Here is a 26,487-nt window from a genome sequence, read left to right as displayed (position 1 = left end):
TTCGTTTTCTCTCCCCTTCCTCCCCCTCTCCTCGTCCGACCTCGGTTAAATTTTCTCCCCTTGATACGATTTACCTCTGGGTCAATCCTCGCCAATCCTTCAGCGGGTAAATAACGAAAAGAATCCCGTAAGAAACAATTCCATAAACTCTGTTTTTCAACAGAGCGGAAATAATTTCTTTAATAAGAGGTATATACGAAGATTCCTCGGGTAACAGATGTTGCGAGTCGTCGACGAGGAAAGAATCAAAAATAAACGCGGGAAAGGGATGGTCGAGAAGAGGCAGAGGGAGAAGATAAAGTTAGAAGGGAGGGAAAAATATTGCTATCGAGATAGGGAGGAGGATGAAATTAAGAGGTCGCGATTCTTCGAGGGCAAAAGAAAGGAACTCGACGGAGGAGGATCAAGGGTGAAATCGTATCTCGACGACTTTTAAGAGACAGGAAATTTTCGATTTCTTCGAGTCGAAGCGATGTCAAGACGAATGAATTTTCAAAACGTAAGGATTTAATGTGATTTTTTCGAGAATGCTCGATCATCTTCCCTCACACGCTTTTTTGCATCTCCGTGTTTCTCTTAGAGAAAAGATTACAGTTCTAACGGTTGCGAACGAACGAGACCCGCAATTAACACCTGTGCTGTGCGTATATACATATTTCTTGATGAATGCGCGCATCTCTGCACGTTGACCACAGTCAGAGGGAGGGAGGGTAAAACGTGGACTCGGCAAGTACCTAAAAAGGGGAAAAAGAAAAGCCAGCGGCGACGCTAATTGCGCAATGGACGAGTGGAGGCGACCCTTTAGAGAGGCTTTCTCGCGTTTCTAAGGAGCGTGGTGAAAAGGAAGTGACGACGCAGCCAGACGCTTACAGACCACCTACAGGCCCACTGCGCTCGTTCCGCCGCCACGTTTCAAGTGGCGAAAATAATGTAACCACCGGTGTAACGAAGCTTTCCTACGCGGTAATCACTACTCGCGAGATCCTCGTTTCGCGAGACAGAGACGAGAACGCCGTACCCTTTTCCCCCTTTCGGGAGGGGAAGAAATTTCCATGATTCACGGATTATTTTCGCGCGTCGATCCAGGAAATCGAAATACGCAGGTGGTGCGTAACGAGTTATACTTGGAAATACTCGATATGGAGAGGACCGCTTTAAAACGCGAATCCGCGGCAAATGTGTACCACGCGACACAATCATCGACCGATTTATACAGGCAGATTTGGAGAGAAGGAGCATCAACAGGAGGGGAAAGTTGGATGGAAACGCGGTGCAAACGCGGTTTAATCCCCGGATTTCGGGACGTTTTAAATTCCAATTATAGGAGCGGGGAGGGGGAGACGCGGACCACGTCGCTCGTACGTGTAAATATGCGCTTCGATTGTCCGGTCGGTCAATAAAATTCTGTATTCCGAATATATGTGCTGGCAAGCGGAGAGAGGCGATGTCACGCGGGTAGGAGGCACCGCTAATAATTAAATGCCGGCCGGATTGGTCCGGAACGTTGTTTTAATCCTGTCATTACCCACAATGACGATAGTACCTGCGCCGCGGTCATTCATTGAGGCGAGTCAATTACGGGAAAGCATTATCGAGTTTCGAAGGGTGTAAAACGGAAATAATGATATTTTGATCGCGACCGGCCCCCCTCCCACGCTTTTCGATCGATGCGGTGTAAACCACTCCCCCTTTTGTCAAAGTGACGAAGTAACTGTGAGAATGCGTGTGCAAACGGTCAAACGCGCCGCTGATTTATGCACACCGACATACTATTCGCACCGCGTAATTCGTCGGTGATCGAATCGAATCGATTGATTCGACGAGAATGTCCCCCGCGAAATAAAGAAATCCACACCGCTCGTTGATGAAACGTTCCAAGGGGGAGGAAGGGAGAGAGAGAGAGAGAGAGAGGGAAGGGTTTACATTATTTCGTTAAAATCGATAATCAATTCCCCTGTCCCCGACACGCCGTACATTTCCACGAAATAAATGTCCCTTTCAACACCGTTGACAGTTAACGTAAAAACTGAAAACACGATAATCCTATCGATCGAAGCGAGTGAAACTATTTCAATGGGGAGGGAGGATTTTCAATGTGTAAAATATCCCCATAATATGATATTCCGTATCTTTCATCACCCGTCTATTCGCGATCGAAAAGCGAGCCAGGGCAAAGCGCATGGATCCCTTGTTTTTTATCAGGATCGCGTGGCGGTGATAATTAATAATAGCGCGGATGCCTAACGGTGGTCCGATCCGTATAAGATACATTGGCCATGATTTATGAGAGCGTAATGAAGCCTGTTCCCTGCAGGAGCCTCGAGAACCGGGAGGGTATAAGCGGTCGAAGGCCCGCACCAGCAAGGATGCGAGGGAAAGGGGAGGAGGAAGAGCGGTGGAAGATGCTTCCTTCTTGGGTGCAATAACGCGTGTCGGATTAAGGAGGGAGAACTCCATCTGGTAAAGATGTCCGACACTGTAAATCGTGCATCCACAACTACCTGCTCATTTCGCGCACGGAGAGGAGTTAACGACCGGCTAAAACACCATATTTCTAAGTCGTCTCTTCCACCTGCCGGTTTTTTCTTTCATCTTCCTCCGGAGGAAGAACCGTATATCGTCCGTTATTAATCGTGATTAACTGTGAACATGCGCCACGGACTGTGAAATAAATTTTGAAAAATCAGATTAGATTTGACAAAAGTTGAAGATTAATTAGAAATTTTGCAAACATCTTTCTCCCAGTGTTTCTATAAAATTGAAAAGGCGACGACACTTACGGGGAGTAGGAATCATTCGAAATTCCCCTCTCAGGAAGGGAACAGTCGAAAGAAAGTTGGTCTGATGAAAATTTATGCAGGGTCGAATGGCCGGACACGACATCCACGGGGAAAGGTACGCCATGCCGGCTTGTTTTATATTCCGCGGTTGGATATCACGCAGCCCCTTTCCTTCTTTTCTAGATGGCTCTTTGTTAAAAATTTACGAAAGAACGTTGCTACAATCGATACGTCCCTACTCTCTTCCAATAATATCAGACAGGGATGATGCGACTCGCGTCTCGAAAAACGTCGTGAAAGTTTCAGTTTTCTGTGGGACTCCCCTCCGGGTATAAATGAAACGAGAACGTTAAAAAATTGACGAGGCACGATGATTCCCAGTTTCGGGCAAAATCTAAACGCCCGTAACTCGAACCCACGTTGCTGTTAAGTTTCTTCGCGAAGTTGGCAAGAAAATTTACACCCTGAAAAATAAAAGGGGAACTCGCGCGATAGGCGTTCTTAACCATCCGGTATGGAGGTGATAAAAAAGTCAACTCTGGCGAAGTGTTCGCCAAACGAGTTTCATTTCGAGCAGGAAAGAGAGAAAAAGGAAGAGAAAGAGAGAAAGATACTTTTTACAGAGTTATTCCACAATTTCCTCTGCAACTTGGACCGTAATGGACTGCGTATATCATATTTATTCCGCATGAAATAACGATTAGACGCATTAATTAACAATAAACTGAGGATTTTGGGCGGTTCGTGTGCATCGATGAAGGGGAAGAGCCACGCTGCTCGAGACATAAAACGCGACCCGCTTACGTATTCCGGGATGTACCACGAGCCGCCGTCGTCAGAATCCGACCGGAAAGAAACGAGTCTCGTCGAGTCTTTCATAACAACGTAGACCACTTTCAGTGTGGCCAACCTCGCCGCCGCACCGTGTAACGCAATGACATTTGTCGCGCTAGGAAATTCGTGCGCTCCCCTAATTGCACATATTTTCATTCTTACGTTTCCTCCTGTCGACGTTTACGTGTTCCTCTTTCGCTGTTCCGTGCAATTTGGAAAGGAACGCGTGTACGAGGCCACGAGCCTCGAGGATTTCGAACTAATTTTGTGGCGGCCGACTATCTCTAGGCGACATCGTAGGGCCGAACGTTGAAAAGGCATTTAGGCAAAATGGAAAATTACTCGCGTTCCTCGCGATAAAACGTATTCTTTCCACCGTTCGGCCTCGTTCTCGAATAATTACCGCACCGACCGCGCAACTCCAGCCGACAAATTCTTCGCCCCGACCGGGTCGAAGAGAAGGGTCGAAACGAAATTACCAAATTAGCCGGGAGTGTTGCACGGCACCAGAAGCACGAAATTGCCGGCCGGGAGAATCGGCGCTCGCACAACTCGGAGAAATAACAGGCCGATGTGCCCGTTGAAAATAAAAGGGCCAACGCAACGCTCGTTTCAATGTTCTCTTGATATCAATCTCCTCGTCTCGACCGAGGAAACGAATCGGCGGGGAGCGAAATAGGGGTATGAACCGCTGCTACGATAACATCAGGTTATCGTTACGCGAAAAAAAGAAGCAAGAGGAAAGATATCGTCGAAATAAAGGGGGATACAGGTATGTGAGAGTAATTTTGAACATTCGCGAAACGAAACGAGACGAGACGAGACGAGACGAGACGAGACGAAACGACTTCGTCAGTGCTGAACCCTCGTTATTGACGTCCCTGTACGCAGAACTCATTTGCTTAATTACCATGATTACCAGCAACACCGTCGTCTGAGCACTTTCAGTGAAAGGTGGTTTCACCCGCCTGCCTTTTTTGCATGTGTGATACCGTAATTCGCGGAAACGAATATATAACAATGCACGGACGTGTGCACGTAAGTACAGTGATTGCAGACGTAACATTCGGGAATGCATGGTATTGTAGAACGGAACCGACTACGTGGAGCCGCACGCACTTGCTTCGGCGAAGGGAGGACGATTATTAAAAGGGCGAAAGATAATCAATTCCATGGAAAAAAAGAAAAGAAGGATCGCGACGTAGCATTCAATCTTTGATATTCTTCGTCCTTTGTTTCGCTTTGAATGTCGCGCCAATTTTTTTTAAAATTATCCTTATTGAGAAGATAAATTGCACGTATTCCAATAAAATATAAATTATGTTGTATCGACAATGAGCGATTCATCGCAAGGAAAAAGATCTAGCTATCAAAGATCTAGCGTGATCAAAGTTATCGAAAAGAAAATTTTTTTCTTCTATTGATATTCTCAATTTTGTTACTATTGAAACATATTTCGTTTTTACTAATTAATAACTGAAGTAATTTTTTGCGAACGATATTTCATTGATTTTCCTTCTCGAAATATATTTTCTTTATGAATCAATTATAGTTTAACATCCGCTAAATTATATCGAACAAAATATCGTAAGTAAAATAGCTTTATGTTATTCGTATTTGTAATAACATTAAATTCGAGCGTCGATACGTTTGTATAATTGCACGAGACGAGCTTTATCGATGTGCTAGAAAGACAAAGCTTTTTCAAACGAGCACAAGCATCGCAAATATCATTGCGAAATAATTGAATAACGTGCGGAGCGATAATTAACAAAATATCATAGCATAAGCTTATTGTTGTCGCGAACGATTGTCAGTAAAATGCGATTCGATTGGCACAAAATAATATAAAGAAATAATCGTTGTGGCTAATCATGTTCTCATACATGAGACGAAATTTCGAATAATAATTGATAAAAACGAAAGAAATTTATATACAAAATCTTATTAATTCAATAAAAAATTCAAATTTGTGATAATAATTATATAAAATATAAAAACAATTTATATGAAAAATTTTATATTTTATAATTTTATACTCAATGAAGTAAATATTTTGACTAGCGTAATAAATATCTTGAAATCTAAAAATAAGCAATAAAATCGTATCGTCCCTAACAATATAAAATAATACAATATAGATATATAAAAATAAATATACACGAGAAAAAAGAATGAAAAAAATAATCAAGGAAGATAAAAATCCTTGTCAAATCCTTTTTAGATTCAATATTACCAGGAGACTTAACAAAATATAAAAAAAAAAATATATAGAAGAGATGATAAAAAAAAGAATTACAATTGATTTCATATGCTTCGATATATCAGTCTTTATTATCTATTTATATCGGAAAAAATATCACTGAAAAATTTGGATCATCATCATTTTTCATTAATTATATATTACTACATATAATATACGCGGTGTCTGAAGCGAGCTGTTGCGAAGCTGTTTCAATTGTTCTCTCGTTTATTATTCCATTAGATACTACGAATAGTCTTCTCGTTGTCAAGTTATGGTACAAATTATTTATGGAACAAATGTACCCTTAACGTTCGCATATGCAGATTTATTGGAGCTACTTCAGCTCATTATCGCATACGAAATGCGGAATTCGCTTGCTTTAAATAAATAAATATATTTGGACACAACGGTGACCACAAAACGATCGTTAATAGCTTCTCGATATTTATAATTCATATATGCATTTAGGCCATCATATTTCATGGAGAACTTAATTCTATTCCATAGACAAGTCGTGAAATATTTCTGGATTGTTAACATTTAAAAATAAACATTTGAATATATCATTATAGAAATTTGGATAATATTCGCAAGCTCTTTTACAGTCAGGCGAAAAGTTAACCTCGAGTAACATAGGCTGTATCGTTTCTTGTTTCCATTCAAGAATCAAATCGATAGCATATACAGCTCTACTTATTGAGCTTTCCGCAATTCCTCTTGGTGGTTTTTCTGCAATTGCAGCCTCGAAAATTTCACGGAACATGTGCAAAATTTTTGGTTCGACATGCTCTCTCCACGAAAAGTCAGGATACTGCCTTTCCCATTCTATGATAAAATCTGCGCATTTTACGTGACAAAGTGGAGTGTCCTCTGAATAATTCATAACTGTAAAATGTTGTTCGTACACATCGAAATTATTTAAAGCAAATTCTTTATTTGCAAACCTTAGAAAGAAATTTTTGTAAACAAAAACTCTTAAAGGATTTACAGATTTGAGCATTACTATGTATCGCACATCGAATTTAACTTTTCCGATTTCCAGCCTCTCGTATAAAACTGGATTCGTAACATATTTTTGGGCAATCTTTGGCCCTGTGCTAGGTAACCGTAAAATATGGAATAAATTTTTCGTAATATGCGTATCTAATCCTCTAGCAAGATTCCAAGGCTTACAAATCCAATGATTATCTAAACCCATTGATTCCCTTTGTTCAAAATATGTGACAAATTGCACTAATTCTATGCTTAAATTATAAGTAGTTGGTAACCATGTTGGATAAGTTTCAAGTGTGCCGGGATCGTAAGATTTTTTACCTGCTTTTCTTCTGCATACAATTGATAATAAGTCTTTGATTGTTAAAACATTTTCAAATGGAAATTGATTTACAAAAATATTTGGCGATCGAATGCTTAATTCTTTATATTCTTTAAAGTGTGAAGTATACCACAAAATATCCGCGTGGTCTTCATTATTTACGATTTCAAATGCGGAATCATTCAAATATTCATTTACGTATGTGTACTGTGAAAAAACTTTTAATTTTGTATTTCTATCTCTTTGAGGTAATTGTGGATCTACTTTTTCTGGCAGACTTTCACGAATATGACCTGCTAAAAAGTAATTTTCATCGGGTTCTACTTGTGCAAAACTTTCTCCAAGAAATGATGTGTCTATCCAAGGTAACAGTAAAGCTCTTCGTTTTTTTTGATCATTTGTTTGACCTTCTACAAAATCTCTTGTAACTTCTTCATCATAATCAACATCTTTTATAGGAAATAAAAGTGTATAAGTAATACCTTCTGGTAAATATAGGAAAGGCACTGTTCTAAAATTAGGATCATCGCTATGATTTATTGCTGATCCCACTTCATCCATAATATACCAAACTGGCATTCTATCCTCTATTGATCCGCTATTTAAAGAAAAAGATTGATTATATTTCCACATTTCATTCAATACAAAATCTATTTTTTCATCTTCTTCTGAATCAATGTCAAAACCCATTAAGGAACACATACGATCTAATAAACCTGGTATAGTTGATAAATTTTGTTTGGCATTTTTAATATCATATGTCCATGCATGATCTATTAAATAAATATTACTTGGATCTTGAGCAGAAATACCATTCTTATAAGAAACAAAAAGTTTCCAAATAGGATCTCTTGAACTTCTTTCAGCATCATCATAATCAATTCTTGCCAACTGAAATACCATGCCAGAATCAAAAGTTTGACATTGAAGTTTTTTAAATAACACTTGCCAAAATATTTTAGGCACCCCGGACATTTCTAATTGAGGTCGATGCGATTGAAGAAAAGTATTAAATAATCCTATACCATCCATTGCCTATAAACGAAATAAGACAATAATCTAAAATATTACAAATATCATAAATTAATTTATAAAAGTTTTATAAAAAAATTATTACCGAATATAATAAATATAATAAAAAATTATTTAAATTTTTTCCAACTATCAATATTTTAATTTATGAAATAAACTATTTACAAATCTAGAATCTTACGAGATCATAAAATACTTTAAAACATAACCTCTTTTTTCACATCGAAAATTCGATTTAATATTACAGCAATATATAATCACAATTTAAAATAAATGCAATATATGCATTTATTTTTTAACCTAATTATTTTTTCATAATAATTTCTTAAATATAATTTAAGATTATAGTGATAATATTGTAATTGATTGTAAGATCCATAGGGAAATTCGATTTTGGAATTGTTAGATTTAGTAAAGACTACTGTATAGAAATAATAGAATCTATTCTTTCCAATAAATAATACAGTTAATAGTATACTTTTTTTTTTTCATCTTTTTAATGACTTCAGTTTTAATATTTTATAGTTTCGACATCTTTTTCTATATATTATTTTATACATTATCTTCTTTCATATTCGCGTTTCATATTTTCCTTCAATTATACCAATCAAATAATTTTCTATAGATTTATATAAATATTTTTCTTAGGGATTTTATAAGAATGTAGAGAATTTTGTTTCTTGCTAGTACGTTACATTCAAAAAAAGATACGGAACATTAATGGCTGGTTTCGTTCATCCTGTTGGCGCTTAAACTGTTTTCAGTTTGAGCCGGCGTATTGAAAAGTAAACTATTCTTAGCGATTTTATTTGTGTATATATACTTGTAGTAAGTATTTAATATTGTTTGTTACCAAATAGTATACATAGAACATTTTTTTTTATTAATTCACCATAATTTTTTATATTAATCTATCTTCGATTTAACCGCTATATAACGTATTACACGTGGAATAATAATTTTATTTATTACAAAAATTATATATTACAAAAATTAAATTATTTGAAATAGATTAAAAATGATATATATGTGAAATTTAATCATATTTGAATTTATAACAGGATAATTTTAATTTGAGACGATAAGTAAGATTTCTGAAAGATGGTTAAAGCAGTATCGACGAAAAATAAAGATCTAATTTCTAAAAACTCTCTAAATTCACCAAAAGATGGATTTATACATAAAAAAAAGAATCAAAAATTTAAACAAACACCAACAGGTAAAATCCCGTTGATTAATGGATCAAAAGTTCAAAATAATAGTAGCATGAAGCAACAAAATTTACAAATACAAAAAAATAATTTATCTCAAAAGTCTCCCGAACAAAACAAAAAATTAAAAAAGAAAAATCAAGAAAAAAATGACAAAAAGCAAGAGCCTCTTAAGAAACAATCAATAAAGAAAAATGTGAAAGTTGAAGAAGTAGAGTCTGATTCAGAAGATGATATTAACGAGGGTATTAAATTAGAAGGAAGCATAATGGAAAATAGTGATGATAATGAAAATGAATCATTTGATGATGATGATGATGAGAGTGAAGAAGAAGAAGAAGAAGAAGAAGAAGAAACTGTTAAAAATATTCTTGGATCTAGTCTAGCAGATGAAAGTGATGAAGATGATGAAGATTATGAGGAAAACAAAGACACAAAAATAAATAAAGGAATAAAAATGTTTGATGGATCAAAATCAAGTGATAAAAGCACTGATTCTATTCAAGATAGTTCTGAATTATCATCAATTATGGAAGATTCTATGATTGATAATAGTGATGATGAGATTGAAGAAGAAGAAGAAGAAGAAGAAAATGAAGATGAAGATGAAGATGAAGATGAGGAAGAAGTAGATGAAGAAGAAGCTGAAGAAGAGGAAGAAGAGGAAGAAGAAGATGATGATGATGATGGTGATGATGATGATGATGAAGAATCAGAAAATGAAGAAGAGGGTGATGAATCTGCTTTAGGTCTAAAAGCCCTCTTGAGTAACAGTATTGCTGAGGATGATGATGATGATGAAGATTTTGTTGAACCAGATGAAAATGATGAAGATGATGATATAAGTGATGAAGAAGAGGAAGAAGAAGGAGAAGAAGAAAATAAGGTACAAAAAAATTCTTCATCAAATAAAAATAATAAAATAAGTATGGATACTTCTTTAGAGGAAATAAAAGAAGATGAAAAAACAATTTTTGTTGGTAATCTTCCAAAAGATGTAACGAAGAAAAAATTGAAAAAATTATTCAAGCAATTTGGAAAAATTGATACAATACGTTTAAGAGGTAAAATAGCAAAATCCGTAAATGTACCTAAAAGAGTTGCAGCTATTAAAAATGAATTACATCCTAAATTGAAATCAGTTTATGCATATATTAAATTTGTATCTAAAGAATCTGTTAAAGAATCTTTATCTATAAATGGAACAGAATTTGAAGGAAATTATTTAAGAGTAAATGCATCTAATAAATCAGAGAATAAATTTGATTCAAAAAAAAGTATATTCCTAGGAAATTTACATTATAGTAAGTATAATATATGTAATAATATAATAGTAATAAAAAGTAATCACAAGATTATATATTAATATTATATATTATAATTTTCAGATATTGATGATAATACAATTGTAAAACACTTTAAACAGTGTGGTGAAATAGAATCTGTACGAGTAGTTAGAGACAACAAAACTGGAGTAGGCAAAGGATTTGGATATGTTAATTTTAAGAATGAAGATGCAGTGACATTAGCATTAGAACTTGATGGTACAACAATTTCAAATAGAGAAGTTAGAGTAAAACCAGTTATTGATCAATATAAAAAGAAGAAAGACAAATATAGAAAAAGATCACTTTCTACAGAAAATACCCAAACATCAAATAAAAAATTAAAAAATGATATTGAAGTACCAACATCAGTATGTTATTTTATATGTTAAAAAATATTTGTAATTTAAAATATTTGTTTAAATTATTTTACTTAATAAAATATTAATAATATTCATATTTTTTTAGGTTCGTAATAAAGAAAATGCTATGAAAAGAATAAGTGAAAAGGGAAAAAATCTTGAAAAAAAACAAACTAATTTACAACAAGGAAACAAATTTCAGGGCCAAAAAGCTGATGCAAATAAAAAAAAGAAGAAACCTACTAAATTTGAAAAAAAGAAAAAACTTCTGGCAGAAAAACTTACAGCTAAATCTAAAAAGCCATCAAATTAAATAGCAGAGTAAGAAATATAATGATATCAAATGTTTTCATAAAAAATAATTTTAATTAATTTTAATACATATATGTAACTCATTGTAACTTATAAGAATGATAAGTTGCATTATCTTATTGAATCAAAACAGTTAAACGTTTTTAAAACTTTCATCAGTATGTATTTCTCAAACGCGAAAGAGAAAAAAAGGACGTATTTAATGTTTAATAAAATATTATTTTTATGAATCTTTTTCTTTTATTAAATTTTTTATTTTAGCATGAAGTTGTGGTGGCAAATTTTGTATATTATTTGATGCACATTTTAAACAAAATCTTTTCCCGAAATATATACTGCATCCTAGACATACAGATTTCTTACAAAAATTACAATCGGCACCTAATACTAAAACTTCTCCTTTGTTTGGTAAACTAAAAGGATCTTTCATAATATAACATTCTTCTAAATAGGTTAATTGTCGTGCAAATGGTGCTTTAATGCCTTTGAAATCAAATCGTTCTTCTAATGAACAATAAGAACATTTAAATATTCCAGTTATGGTTTCTTTAGAATTCTGAACTGTGGGTGTTAAATCTTGATTTTGCTCAATGTTATGAATTTCTTCCGTAGATGTGCTAGCAATAGGTTCCATCCTATAAAGTAAAATTGATGGAAAATAATATATAATTTTTTCTGATAATATATTTATTTTACATTTATACATTACAATTTTATATTTAATTTAAAAAATAATATTATTCATTCTGTTTTATTAACGGAAACAATTTGCTTTTGCAATTCTTGTGGCCACCAAATAGGTTTTGATACTTTTAACTTAATATTTGATATAGTAAGTGATTGGGCATTCAGAGAATCATTGATTCGCATTAAACCTAATCCATACTGATTTTCAATTCCTCTAAATTTACCTACTACATTACCAGTTTCATTAATAATTTTTTCATCATATGAAAAAGATTTATTAGGAATTTCATTAAATAATAGAGGCATCAAACGTTTCCTTACAACACCAGTATGATAGGTACGTGCTGTAAGTTCTTGACCAATGTAACAACCTTTATGAAAACTAACACCATGCAAATAATCACAGTTTACTTCTAATGGTAATGGTTTTCCTGGTGGTAAATCTTCAATACCTTCTGGAACACCAAGTTTATAACGAAATGCTTTGTAACTCAAATGATTAGCAGAATCCAATGCATTTGAGTTTAAATGTTTTATTATTTTATGTCTTTCAATTTCTGATGCTGCTAAAATTCTGATACCTAAATCAGATAATCTAGGATCTTCATAAATCATAATATTATCAACTATTTTGCTTACTTTATTATTAAGAGTACCACATGGAAATATTAAACCTTCAAGCTTTTGCCTATTATTAATATGTTTATTATTCATATATTGAATAGGATCGAAGAATGCCCAAACATTTACATTATCTTCTAAATGATCTATATCTATTTTCCTTCTAACTCGATACATTTTTAAATGTTTTTGTAATTGTTCTGCAGCTTGTGAGTCACATTCAATATAGTACACATTATCTTCTTGACTTCTATAGATAATAACATCATACATAACTCTACCCTTAGTATTTAGAAATAATGCATATAAATTTGCTGCCCCTTCTTCAAAATGTTTCATATCATTTGTAATCAATCCTTGTAAGAAAATTAAAACTTCATTCCCTCTAACCCGTAATAAGCTTTTATTTTTCAGTTGTTCTAAGATTCTGGGTGAAGATTGTGAAGAATTATATCTAACAAATTTTGTTTGTACTTTTCCAAGATTATCCAGTTTGCAGAATGATGGAATAAATTTTTTGAGATGAACAATCATTGTATTAAATATCATCAAAATAACAACCAATCTTTATATAAATTTCACCTTTGTGAAAAAAAAATGCAGATAACCAGTATAAAAATCTTCATTAAATTCTAACCTTAAATTATACTTTTAATTTTAATCAAACAAATATGTTATAATCAAATAAATAATCTTACGTTTGTTTATGTAATATTATAAAAAGTTTTTCTGCCAAACTATTACGAACTTTATTTTTAAAATTTATAAATATTAAATATTTGAAGTATTATCATCTATACTTTTAGCTTCAATATATAAAACTATAGCAAAACAGAGTTCATAATGTATGTTGCAGAAATATTATAAAACAAATATAGATAAGGAAAGCAAATAGTGAAAAAAGAATAAAGATAGAATAAAAATTAACGCTATTTTTAAAGTTGTAAATGAAATTAATATAGATAAAAGATTAAATAATACAAAAATAGAGATAGAATAAGAATTGAATGTTAATGTCATCTTTTGAGTTTAAAAATATTTTTTTTTAAAATACTCAAGAGATGGCGCTTAGTGTTCAATTCTTATTTTATATTTATCCATTATTTTTTTTTTTTTTTTTTTTTTACCTACATTTAATTTTGTTTATGGCATTCTAGAGATGGCGTTAATTCCTTAATTTTTATTTTATCTGTCTCCTTATTATTTGCTCTTGTCTATATTTGCTTTTAATATAGAATATTCTCATCATTTCTCTTTCAAAAAATATATCTTAATCTTTTATGTAGGAAATTTTGATTGATTTTACAATATTATTGGTTTTACAATATATTTTTAAAACAATGATTTGATAAAACATAATATTATATTTTGATATATATGTTTTTTGACACGAGATAGGTTGATTTAATTAAATTTCTCTTATTCTGGTAATTCTAATATTATTAATATATTAGGACATATACATATATGAATTTCATAAACCTGAATTTTTCTTTTTCGCTGTTATTTTGTCAAATAATCTTAGACAATTGTTTTAAAACATATGTCGTCCATTTGATTTTATATTTCCTGTGAAAATAAACGCTCGGAATCCCGCCATAATCAGATTCTGTGTTCTGTTGGTAATGATGTGAATGACATGAAAATGATAATGGGGTTCCAAAACCTTAAAATTTGAGCCATAAAAATACATCGCATGATTAGTCTATTCTTATATTTAGTCTATGACAAAATATTCAGCGATAATTTTATAACATATATAGCATTAAAATTTTGAATTCATTATGATATTTAATCGAAATTGAATTTATAAATTTGCAAATTTAAAAAAATTTAAGAAAATTGTTGAAAATGTTCAAATATTTCAATATATCATTGTATTAAAAATGATTTAAAATTTGCGATTTATAAAACTTTTTATAAAATGTTATGAAATAACATTTCACGAAAAATGTATATAATTTTCGTCCTATATATATCAAAATTATTTTGAATCACATATTCAGCTTACGTCACTTTAAAAAACCTTACGTCAATTTAAAAAATCATTAATACATTATTTTAGAAGTATTTTAAGCATACAATATTTGGAGGAGTGAAATCTGCATAAAGTCTGGTAAATTCTCAGAGATACGGTGTACCAATATAGAGAAATAAGCGCATCAGTAAAGAAAGAAAAGAGACAGTTGATACAAACACTATCCATGAAGAGATCGAGAAGGACAACAAGTATTCAAAGGCAATGAAATAGGAAAGGAAAAACGACAAAACAGCTTCGATGTCGGTAGACTGTCGGAGGGAAAGGAAACCAAGTTGTGTGACGGGTTACCGCGCGCGGGGCGCGACGCTTGATGGTAAAGAGGACGGGGGAGAGATCTGCGCGCGCATTCCAAGCGCGCGTCACTTGTAAATAGTTCTATTCTCGGCAAGAGTGTAGCCGAGCTGAGAGTGCATGGTCGACACCAGTCGAGAAACCAGCTGGGACGTGAGACTGTCGACTGAAGCGCCTCTACATATTATTCGGAACGGATTCATGCGAGCCGATCAAGGCAGCCAGTGTATCGCAAGTGCGCACACTTGACCGGATCGTTCTAAAAAATTGTGAGATTCCATCGTATAGTACTGTGGTGGACCCAATAAATTAATACAATTTGTTTCTTATCAAGTGACGATTAACTCCAAAAGTGTATTCGCGGCGATGTCAAGTGCCGCGAAATCATGATTTCCGCGCCTTAAACAAACTTTTTTCTTGTACTCAAGTGTCTGGAACTGAAGGTGCATACGCGGCAAAGTACGTGTTTTTTCATATTCTGTTTTTTGACGTACGATCATTCGATCGGGAAACATGTATTCTGATGGTCACGAGGTAGACGGCAGCTGGGTGCTGCGCGTTTACGTGACCGATCTTCAAGTAGAGAGAAGCTTACGAGTAAAAGGAGAACTTCATATTGGCGGTGTCATGCTTCGACTGGTCGAAGATCTCGGTGAGTCTACATTCCGTTTCTTTTAATATCGCTTATGACTGACATATTATATTTCTTAATGTCGAATAATTGAAAAGAACGTGTAGAAATTGAAAATTCGAACGATCGTTCACGAATTATTTATGACACGTGATAAACAGAATCGTCACGTGATAACCTGTATGCAGGTCCATATTGAAAAGTCAAATAAAAAAATTCTATCTCGTAAGAATTATATTTTTAAGAAAAGGACTGGTTTATGCATTATTTCTGAAAAATGAATATCGAATGAAATTTCTGTTAGAATGATCGATAGATCTTAATGTGACGGAATAGCAACAAGTTGTGGGATTAGCGTGTCGTTGCAAGGAACGCGATTGCTCGAGATGTGGTCTCCCACCATCGAAGAGAGCACGACTGAAGCGTGCACGGGAGTGGAAAAACTGGATGGGCGAACTAGTTTCGCCATGACGACGGACGTATGGACGCGATCACCGACTCCTTTATATGCTAAAGGAGCTCCCACAGCTCCGTAGAAAGACGAGAGACACGTGAGACCGGCAAGCGATTCCTATGTCTCGTCGCATGTAAAACGGATACCATACAGTCACTTTCGTCGTAGATAAGCATAACCTATTTGGTATCCGATTCCCTCCTGAATTGCTACAAGAGGACTAATTTTAATTCTACGGATATCTTGCTCTTCTTTTTACTCTTTAATTACTTCGTAATTTACACTTATTCTACAATTAAGAATCTTCACGTTGGAATTTCTCACTTTGACTTACTCGATATGAGAACTACTGCCGGTCAATACACCGGATAATTAGCCAGGTTGGGAGTACGATAGTTTCAGCCTCGACGAATTAGCCAATTTCGATCAATTGAGCGTATACCGTAACCCACGTATACACGGCCGAATAGACAAGTGAATATATATCGCAAGGCAGCCTGTTTCAACTGTCTTAAAAAGACCTGATACAATTCTTTGCAAATTGTCCGTGAAATTCAAGGCTAAGTTCTATATCTATCGATCGATCTCAATAATAATTTATACGCTTGATGTTATGTTCGAAGAAACGCAATTCTCCGAAATGAAGTTAGCAGTTTAAGAAAATTTGCTTATTGACAAAATTATCAACCTGAATTTCTTTTATATAGTTAAAATAAAATTATTCTTACCTTCGTTTTTTTATTGGTTTATTTTTATTAGATTCGTTTACAAGCTACTGTAATTTACACCTACGAAAGATCTGGGTCTCCCTTTTTCATCCATTTGCCGCTTGTTTAGAAATGAGCGTATAAACTCGTGGTACGCGCCAGCTCGTTTTCTATTAAGCTTTGGTATATTTTCGGTAGAGTCTTATGAAGACGACATTTCCGTCTCGTTTCTTTCTCTGATCGCACGACAGAGAACGAGTCAGAGGCTTATTTTAACTCGGTGTTTCCACCATCCGATTTTTCGAAGCCGGCTTTCTACTTCCACGTATACAACCTCTGATCTCTCTGATCTTAAAAAGGATCTCTCGAGTATTTTATTCTCGCCCGACCCTCTATATACCTTCATTAAATCTCGTCCTATAATCCCCAACTAAATTAGTTCTTTTTATGTAGGTGTTAAATCGGGATAAACTTTTTTTCATATTATTCAATTATTAATTACAATTAAAAACAATCTTTTAATAAACGAACAATTTCTTCGTGCACATAATGCATATACCATCGAAATGCAATTTTCGCATCGAACAATCGAACGGTTTTTCTATAGAGGAACATAACAGAAGGCTACTTCCGGTGAAAGAAGATTTCAACTATAATGCTTACTCGTTGCTCGTGCGACAACGCGATAACTCGTATCTAGAAGATATGTCCCTTATGTGTTTAATGACGATAATTTCATACGACTACCAATATATATATATATATATATATATATATATATACATCTACCCACACTTTGATCAACGTAATTTTCTGTCTCGACAGACAGAACACGATTCGATATCGATCGAATCAAAAATTATCTTAAGCTGTTCCTCGAATTTGTGAACATTGTTGAAGACAGGATCGAAAAGACTCGGTGTTCGCCGATTTCACGTAGCCAGGTACGTAAAAATCGGAGACTCATCCAGGAGAAGGTGGGAAACAGGTAAAGAAAAATCCGGCGACGGAGGAGAGGGCCCCTTTTGTTAGGTGGCCCTTTCTTTGCCCTTCCAGTTTGACAAGTTACCGTGGACGAGTACAGGTGCTCGTCGAACAGCATTTCGGTTCTGTACCAAAAAGTAAATACGTACCGGGTGTCTCGAACATCTCGGCCCCCGTTTGCACGGAATCACACTCGGTTGAATAACATCGGTGGGGGCGAAAGGTCGACATTCTAACCGAGCGAAGTAAGTGAAATGCATTGCGACGCCTGCATACACACGAGTGTATGTGACAACGCTCGCTCGTTCACCGCTTAAACGGATGCGAGCGCTTATAAATGGCGCGTTTAACCACAATACAGATACATCAGCGTTACGAGACACTTCCCGTGGATATCTTACGATCGCATCGGGCCCGACTGTTTAGAGGCAGCATTTGGCTAAAAATCGGGTAAAATTTATATTCTCTGTACGGAACGAGCGCCGTATATCTCCGCGTGGCGTTTTGGACAACGCGGAGCGAGACACGTTCTATTCGCGCTTTTTATCTTCCGCCAGAGATTTAACGTGTTTTGCATGTGGGAAACGCCGCTGGCGTTGGAATGGCACGACATCGCACAGTACATAGGGACGGCTGTCGCGCGATTGTGATTTCTAAATTGCATCGCAACGAATATGTATATATACATATATATATATATATAGGATGCAGGATATTCGATTTATAAGTGAGAGGTAAAAGGAATAAAAGGAAAGCTGTCGAGCTGTATGTACGCTCGCATAATTAACGTTCATCGGATGGACACGTGCGTGTACGCGAGCAAGGGAAGAGCGCGGAAAAAAGTCGAGAACTCGAAAGTACCGTACATCAGTAAGCCGATGACAAGACTACATTCTTCTTGCGCCGGTTCTACGAAATCGAAACAGACCCTCGCGACCATCGTTGCGGCCATGCGTCTCGGCCTCGTTTCCCTCATCTCTCGTTTTAATTAACGAAACCGATAAACCGTGTATATGAATATTGCACGATCCCACGATCGGATCCCATCGTCGTTCTCACATAAGTCTCTCTTTCTTTCTCTCTCTGTCTCTCTCTCTCTCTCTCTCTCTCTCTCTCTCTTTCTTTTCACCACAGGTAGGCATTTTTTCTTGTATGGAACTCGTCGCCGCGGGAAGCCTAAGAAAATTCTCGGTGCGCGCGATTCCTTAGCATTTTCGTTTCGTGGACCGATCTGTACGAGTTTCGCAGAGTCCGCAGAAAAGCAATATCGGCGGCACGGCTAGAAGGAAAGGTGACAGGCCCGCAGGTGCCGATGTTTATAGTTGGTTACGACACGTACCATTCCGTAGGAGTCTGGCCGCATGGTGTGGAAGAAGAGAAACGTGGAGAGGTCGGAGAGGAGAGAGCGAGAGAGCGAGGCCAGTAACGCGCGTGGGCACGAACGCACGAACACGTCTCTCGATATTTTTTTAACATCTACCCCCTGATCGGCGACCGAGTCACCAGGGCACAAAATCCGAGCAACGAGACTTATCCCACTTAACTCGAATTATCTGCTCGGTTTACGTGTACAGGTTCGGATTACCCGCCTCGTAATTTTATATTCCGGCTACCTCGTATAGGATAGGATGCAAAAATGGAGCCCCCCATCCAAGGGAGTAGGTGACACAAGGGCGAGACGAATTGATTACTCTGACTCTTGATGAAGATACTCGATGAAGTTTCTTCTTCTTCTTTTCTCTTTGATTCTTGTTTGTTTCTTCTTCAAGCAAATTTATGGTAATTTAATCGGCCTTTGTCGATTTCTAAATTGAATTTCTTGGTAAATTGGAAACGCGGATGAGATAATTTCTTTGTTAAATCGAGTCGTCATCGCAATTTCCTGCTCTGATCGCGAGAATACGTGAGTGGTTACGTACTATTATGAAAGATTTCGATGACATTGCGAAACATCATGACTGTGACCGGTGTTAAATCGGAGACGATTTAACATTTAGATCGTATAAACCATTAACGAAACGTGTCATAATTATTAATAGGAATTCGTTTACGATCTAATTGATTTATTTGGATCGTGATGTGGCGCGTAAAGAAGAAGGTAGGTTTCTTTAAGATCCGTTCCTTGGTTGAAAATGGTGTCCTCGTTCTCGATTTCTCTCTTTCTCTTCTTTCCCTCGTAGGCACCAAGTGCAAAAGAATCGAGGTATTTTATTGTGGTGCACCAGGACTGTTTCACCATTTCGAGGCAAGGTCGTTCTTACGGTACTTGAACGAGGTGTGTGTTCTTTTACCTCGACATCATGCACGTTAACACATCGCAGACAATTACCACTCTTAATCGATCACTTTGCTATTTTGTACACGAATCAAATTACTCCAATTTGACAAACAGTGATGTACGCAATTGTTCAATGTTAAGATAAATCGTTTGATTTTCAGAAAGCGAGATTAATCAATTTAGATCCTTTTAAAAGATCTTGTATACATGATATATTCTTCACGATGAACATTGGTTATTAATTTTGTTGTTCAATGAATATGATTATATTGAAAAGAGTGATTAACTACGTTCATTTTTATTTCATTAAATTGCGTAAAATTAATATGATCAAAATATTTCACTTTAGCAAACATGTCGAGTGTCTTATTTTGTAACGTCAATGTAAACGTTTCCACTATAATCTATCCGATTACAATGCTAGTTCATTCACAACGCGTATACAAATGCGGTAGACGTCTTAATCGCGTTATAATATGAAGACGCTATAAACCACGGCGCTGAAGGCAAAGCAACGATGATGCAAGAAATAACATATGGATTACGATATCGTATCATACCATGTTCGAGAAGTTAATATTTAAACATTGTGTTTCGTTACCAAACGCCTTGTTCCTCGATTCTCATGGCCGTAAGATACCTAGTTTCTATCTCAGGCACGTTTCTATGCAAAATCATTTCCGCTAATCTCACGCTATGCGCCGTATCTCTGGGCTCCATTCCATTCCCCAGAACTAAACCCGCAAAAATAATCTTTCTCGTTTATCATTTGGCTTGGCTTAAGCGACGACTCACCCATATATATATATCCCAAAAACGTCCAATTTATCTGTTTGATTATGGAAAGGAAGAAAGCGCGAAAGATTCATCGCTTCTCAGTTCTCGCGTTAATCTTATTTACTCGTGATATAGGATCGGGGCGATATCGCAAGGGACAAAACCCACTTACTTCCTCGGAAGAAACTTAAGAAGATTAGTCGTTATACTTCTGTACACTGGAATTAGGGATGGGATCGTACCCGGAATAACGAAACGAATTCACACACGACGAGGGTGTATCTATCAACAATTTCCTACCTCTTGCCTCTAATCACCATCTCTCGTCTTCTCGTAGCCTCGATTTATGAAGCGAGCTAGAGGATGAAGCTAGACAGAGGAGAGGAGAAACACGATAATTGCCTCTGAATACCATCGATCATCCTTCCAACCGTTAAGTAGATATGCTAATAAGTTGCACGTTGCTACTTCACGTTGTAATAAGTGGTCGACGATCATCGATCCTGCCAATCGGAGCAAGTATAATAATACGTCGAATAATAATTTCGATTGCGACTGCGCTCTTCGAAGCTGGACAGAGATCGACGGGGAGAGAAGGCAGCCGACTTATCGCGGGGACAACTCACGCCGATTTCCGCTCGAGCGAAACTTTTCTTCTCGTTCTTTTCCCCGCATTCGACGATGACTCACACGCGTGTGATGCACGTATATCCTTATTCCAGTTTTAAGTTACACGACGCCGGTCACGATGGCCGTCCCCGCCGGCAACTGGCCGCGCAACGTTTCTCTCCGATTATGAATAAATTCCCCAAGGGCGGGAGCGAGCGCGCAACAATCAGTTTTTAGTAGAGTTTTACCCGATCCCGGGAACGTGCTCGACGAGTTTTGGTAATTGGCGGCTGGCTGAATCATCCGCGAGAGAGGAATCCCTTTTAAATAAATTGAGAACGAGAGAGGGATGCGCCGCCGACTAATTATTCGAGGAACGGAACGCTCAGACATGGCGGCCACCATTCCAGAATGGGGTAATTGCGTTTGATGTAAAACGATTCACCGCGAGAAAAGAAGAAAAAAAGAAGAAGGAATCGAATCGTAAACGAGATTCAGGAATGGTTCATAAATCGACTCCGATTTCGTAACACGAGTTCAATGTTAAGAGTATATACACGTTAGGCGTGGTGGGTAATGGGTTTTCGTCTGGAAACGTTCCGTCCTTTTCTTCTTGGCCCGGGTGAATAATACACTCGCGAGGGAAGGAACTGTTGTACATAAGGTAAATCGCGATGAAAGTTTCGCAAGTTCAATAGTAGATGGTTACGTGGTACGTCTAGGGAGATACAGTTTCCGATGGAGTTTGTTCACCAGCCAGTTGGCGATGCTCCAACAGAAACGGAGGTAAGGGCAAAAAAGTTGAGCCAGCACTGACTCATCGGACAGCTGTTGATTCACGATTATTTACCATTATTTTCCATGAATGTTGGAAAAATCTTTTTGGTTGTTTATTGTAAAAAAATATAATTTTGTATTCGGATATTTTACTGGAAATGTAATTGCACGAGAGTCGTATATATATATATATATATAATACGTAAGCGCGCGTCGAGGAAAAATCGTAAAACGAAATTACTTGGCAGTCATATTGCGGTATTTGCGATTATATCTTAATAGTCGGTAAATTATTCGTTGTATTTTAAACAACGCTTCGGGATAATCTGTTACGTAATATAAAAATGGCGAAAGCCAATAAAAGCTAATATTACGTAAGAAATGTGTTTTTGTCGAATTGTCAGCAAATCAATGACTAAACTTTGACAAGAGAAAATGGCGTAAAGTGAAACTTCGGGGTCAAGCTTTATCGTATTGTAAAGGGTGGAAATATGTGGAAAAGAAATAATGCTGTCTCCGAAACGCTGCTTTCCTTAGGATAAGATAACTACTGTTCGATATTGTTTTGCGTTAGGAGTCCAAGTGAATGGATTCCGAGCATTGATATCATACCGTAACCTAAGACACGGGATATAGCATAGACCTAACACCCAATATGTATTTTTGTGTCACGTTGTTTAAACTTTGTTGCTTTCAATGGACTACGCTATCGCGTATAAAATTGCAACGATCGTTATTAACGCTAGTAGTTAGAAAGAGAGAACGAAAAACTGAATTCGATCATCGTGATTCATCTTCGCGTATAACGAATTGGACAGTCGATCCAACTACGGAAAGTACCGAAGAAGAAAATGATAATCCTCGCCACTGAGAGAAACCTTGACTGAGTGACTTCATTATTGTGGTTTAACGGCACGAACCACGGAACTTATATGGCTGCAAAATCGGTTCAACGAATTTGTCACGATCAAGAATAAATGTGCAATGAGCAGAAGATAAAATTGCACGCGTGCAATCTTTTGACGAAAAATGTCAAACATTTCATTACCAAGAATTTCATCGCGTTCTACCAAATTCGCGATCATTTTATTAAGATAATTGTTCGACACGCCTCGAAGACCTGGTCAAGGTCGTTCCTTTCCTATAAAAGAGAACACCGAAGGAAATTTCCTCCAAGGCAGTAAGATGCAGTCCTCGACGATGACGAGATCAAACAAACCACACCTCTATTAATAGAAGATTGGTAAGGTAATATTTTAGAGAACGGTCCTCCCTTTGGATGGCTCAATGCGATCGTGATGTCACGCACGAGGCAAACATCTACGAAATACCTACGAGTTATAACACGTTTCTTCGTTTCTTTGCCAACAATATTTCCATTGAGATCATCAGGGAATTTTCGTCGGAAGAATGGTTAAAATTATTTCCCTTTTTTTTTTTTAAATTCTTTTCTATGCCTACGCGCAACGTTGTGGGATTGGCCCACAAACACGAGAGTATTTCATTCATTTTATCTCCTCGATGCCAGCGGCATAGGCTTTCGTGCGCCTTCCTCTTCTGTGGATGCTTCCTTTCGATGGCGCCTCGAGAATCATATCTCGAAAATAAAGCAAAGAAGATCGGAGCGCTACGTCCGGTCGTTCAGAGAGAGAGAAAGAGAGAGAAAGAGAGAGAGAGAGAAAAAAAGAAAAGACGAGACGAATACTTTATTGCACAGCGATACCGGCCTCTATCGACTATTAAGTTATATCAGAAAGGTCGACCGATCTCTTCGCAGAAACGATTTCCCGCTGCACCGATTAGCGAGAAGAGCTCCGATGGACGTAATCGGAGTGCACCATTCGTGAATAAGCTACAATGGTTTTAAATGACAATTCATTCGCAATCGAGCTTGAATGATTAATATTAAAACAGCGATTAATTTTCTTCGACGAGTCAGCCGATCGAGAAATAGACAGAAAACAAAGTTAATAATTTTTAATCACGGCCCCTTTGTTCGTGAATCGAAAAACGATAAAAACGACGCACGTAACAAAATAAATTATCGCGTTTTAATTTATGCTGTCACCGAAAGTTATCGCACGGTAGGCTACCGTCTCATGTCGAAGGGTCTCGATATACGAGGAATCTTAGCGCGCACGTTGTTCGGATCCACTATCTCTACTTTTTTCCCCACCCGTTCCGAACGCTTAGAACGCGCTCCTTTTTTTTTTTTTTTTTTTTTAACTGTCAGACGGAAAGGGTTCCAAGAACTACTTTTACGTTCTCGTAAAATTTTTGACGTTCCTCTGGTAAGAACGCAGTCTTGACTCAAAAAAAAAAAGGAACGTTATATATATTTCTAAAATAATTTTCCTCTTATACGTTTAATCATTTTTCTCTTCAAATCCTTCGCCTACTACTGTGCAGTTTTACGATCTGTTCCAAATAGAATGTTCTTCCTTTCAGTAGTTACACAATAGCCATTTTTTATTTAATCTATCTCTCTATCTCTTCGCGATTCCCTGTTATTTCTCCACGAGGATCCTCGTCGGGAAGACGCGAAATGTCATGCGTGGGCGGTAGCCGCCTTTTCGACGTTTCAGCATCCTGGACGAAACCTCGAGCGCGCCTCTTTCCTATATAAGGGGCCTATATAAGGCGAGCTTTCTCCGACTTGTTCACCGATGATCGCAGCTCGATGATTTCACTGGTGATCGGCAACAACAATACGACGATACACGACGATACACGGCGATAGAGAAGCGACGAGAGGCCATCTCGCCGATTCGAGCGTTGCGCCGTTCACGGGGAGCGAACGGAAATCTCGAGTGGCCGTTGATTGGCGCAAGGACGCGGCACGTGCAATATTCACGAAGGAAACACGCGCGCGCACAGTGTCGAGGCACGAACACGAGACGTGGAAAAGTTGATTGGGAGCGCGAGGCCAATGGAATAACTGCCGACATCCCCGGTGCAATTCTCTTCAATATTTCAACGGCGGTCGTTTAGTTTTCAGGCCGCGGCCGCGAGCAAATTGGAGCGACCAATCAGGAGGATGCGGGTGTTCGCGCATTTGCGGTGAATTGGGCGCGATGGATCTGCCGAGAATTTCGATTTCGTCCGTTCCGTGTCTTGGAAGGTGGCCATCGGCCTTTCTTCCTCTAACTTTGAAATAACGAGGATTACGTAAATGATTGGAAGGGTGCGCTCGTTCAATGGAAATGTCGTTCCAAGTCGTTGAGCGTTAGCCTCGAGTCTCGTTTTAAAATTTATTCACGTAAACGAATTGCCCCCGTAGCGGCAATAAACGGTGATTTAATTGAGGCCTCGTTCAACCCGTCTTTCTCCCTGGGCATCGAGTGAAATACGCGAAACATATATCGATCCTGGCGGGGTATAAAAGCGACTCTCGATCGTCCGTTTATAACGTATGCGTTCTCCATCGCACGCACATTACGACCGACATTTGACACCCGGCCAAACATATCGAACGCGTACCGTGCGTATTTACGCGCTCCAGGACCGTACCTACCTTCCATCTACTCCTTTACACCTCGGTTCCGAAGAAAACTTTTAAAAACATTTCATCCCGTGTATATTGAAATAAATATTTCAGAATTCGGAAACACAATTCTGATTATTATTACATCTCTGAATATCAAGTTATATTTATATTTCGCTCGAGGAATTCATTTGAATAAATTCATTGTACGTTTATTTTTTTTTTTAAAGCGACTCGTGATCGGGATCCATTGAGATCCTCGTGGAAAAAGAGACACGGAGGGTTAGAAAGTCGCGCGCAATCCGATTGATCGGTTTTACTCGGCCCAACGGAACCCACATGAACGGATATCTTTGTCCACTCGCTTCCTCTTCTCGCTCCGCGCGCTCTATGCTAAATATACACGCGAATATATATCGTTATCGTTCCTCCCAGCAAAGATCGCGAATCGAATATCCCCGATCGATGCATTGCGACACTCCTCGGTCTGTTTCGATTCGAAGCATTGCTCGCTCGTGCGAGACGATATTTCAATTTCATTCGTCGGCCTCTCTCTCTCTCTCTCTCTCTCTCTCCCCGAGATATGCGAACTTAATTTCGCTGCCTCGACACCGGTGGTCTGACAGGATCTGGAGGAGAACCGGTCGATGTCTAACCGAAGACTAGACCATCGCTCGATTATCCCGAATCGAATATTACGCGCTCGGCCGGATCCCATTAATGGCAGGAA

General features: G+C 37.2%; 4 protein-coding genes across 4 annotated transcripts in view; 2 read left to right on the top strand and 2 right to left on the bottom strand.

Annotated features, from left to right (window-relative positions):
• Positions 1 to 5,930: 5,930 nt before the first annotated feature.
• Positions 5,931 to 8,471, bottom strand: LOC122715256 (tubulin--tyrosine ligase-like protein 12). Its single transcript, XM_043937299.1, has 2 exons — positions 8,292 to 8,471; positions 5,931 to 8,209 (listed from the first exon to the last, which is right to left on the bottom strand). Exon 2 carries the CDS (start codon positions 8,204 to 8,206, stop codon positions 6,356 to 6,358), a length of 1,851 nt encoding a protein of 616 aa, XP_043793234.1. The 5' UTR covers positions 8,207 to 8,209; positions 8,292 to 8,471; the 3' UTR covers positions 5,931 to 6,355.
• Positions 8,472 to 8,893: 422 nt separating this feature from the next.
• LOC122715255 (RNA-binding protein 34-like) lies at positions 8,894 to 11,640 on the top strand. Its single transcript, XM_043937298.1, has 4 exons — positions 8,894 to 9,034; positions 9,268 to 10,721; positions 10,806 to 11,113; positions 11,211 to 11,640. The coding sequence occupies exons 2-4, from the start codon at positions 9,308 to 9,310 to the stop codon at positions 11,415 to 11,417; spliced, it is 1,929 nt and encodes a 642-aa protein (XP_043793233.1). The 5' UTR covers positions 8,894 to 9,034; positions 9,268 to 9,307; the 3' UTR covers positions 11,418 to 11,640.
• A 445-nt stretch (positions 11,641 to 12,085) lies between these two features.
• On the bottom strand, positions 12,086 to 13,561 carry LOC122715257 (putative transferase CAF17 homolog, mitochondrial). The gene is made up of 2 exons (XM_043937300.1): positions 13,423 to 13,561; positions 12,086 to 13,306 (listed from the first exon to the last, which is right to left on the bottom strand). Exon 2 carries the CDS (start codon positions 13,271 to 13,273, stop codon positions 12,158 to 12,160), a length of 1,116 nt encoding a protein of 371 aa, XP_043793235.1. The 5' UTR covers positions 13,274 to 13,306; positions 13,423 to 13,561; the 3' UTR covers positions 12,086 to 12,157.
• A 1,607-nt stretch (positions 13,562 to 15,168) lies between these two features.
• Positions 15,169 to 26,487, top strand: part of LOC122715254 (unc-112-related protein-like) — a 37,322-nt gene continuing 26,003 nt past the window's right edge. Inside the window, exon 1 of the mRNA XM_043937297.1 lies at positions 15,169 to 15,708. Within this exon, the coding sequence (XP_043793232.1) occupies positions 15,570 to 15,708 (139 nt within the window). The 5' untranslated portion in view covers positions 15,169 to 15,569. The remainder of the gene's footprint in view (positions 15,709 to 26,487) is intronic.

Source organism: Apis laboriosa, unplaced genomic scaffold, assembly GCF_014066325.1.
Source record: "Apis laboriosa isolate Shangri-la unplaced genomic scaffold, ASM1406632v1 scaffold34_cov151, whole genome shotgun sequence".
Lineage (NCBI taxonomy): Eukaryota > Metazoa > Arthropoda > Insecta > Hymenoptera > Apidae > Apis > Apis laboriosa.
The sequence above is the reverse complement of the archived record's forward strand: the minus strand, read 5'-3'. Positions and strand labels throughout refer to the sequence as shown.

Excerpts from the sequence above, each read along its gene's own strand:
- LOC122715255 (XM_043937298.1), top strand. The coding sequence starts at position 9,308 with ATGGTTAAAGCAGTATCGACGAAAAATAAAGATCTAATTTCTAAAAAC. Across the intron at positions 10,722-10,805 it reads CCTAGGAAATTTACATTATA|ATATTGATGATAATACAATT; the intron begins GTAAGTATAATA and ends TATAATTTTCAG. Across the intron at positions 11,114-11,210 it reads ATATTGAAGTACCAACATCA|GTTCGTAATAAAGAAAATGC; the intron begins GTATGTTATTTT and ends ATATTTTTTTAG.
- LOC122715257 (XM_043937300.1), bottom strand. The coding sequence starts at position 13,273 with ATGATATTTAATACAATGATTGTTCATCTCAAAAAATTTATTCCATCA.
- LOC122715256 (XM_043937299.1), bottom strand. The coding sequence starts at position 8,206 with ATGGATGGTATAGGATTATTTAATACTTTTCTTCAATCGCATCGACCT.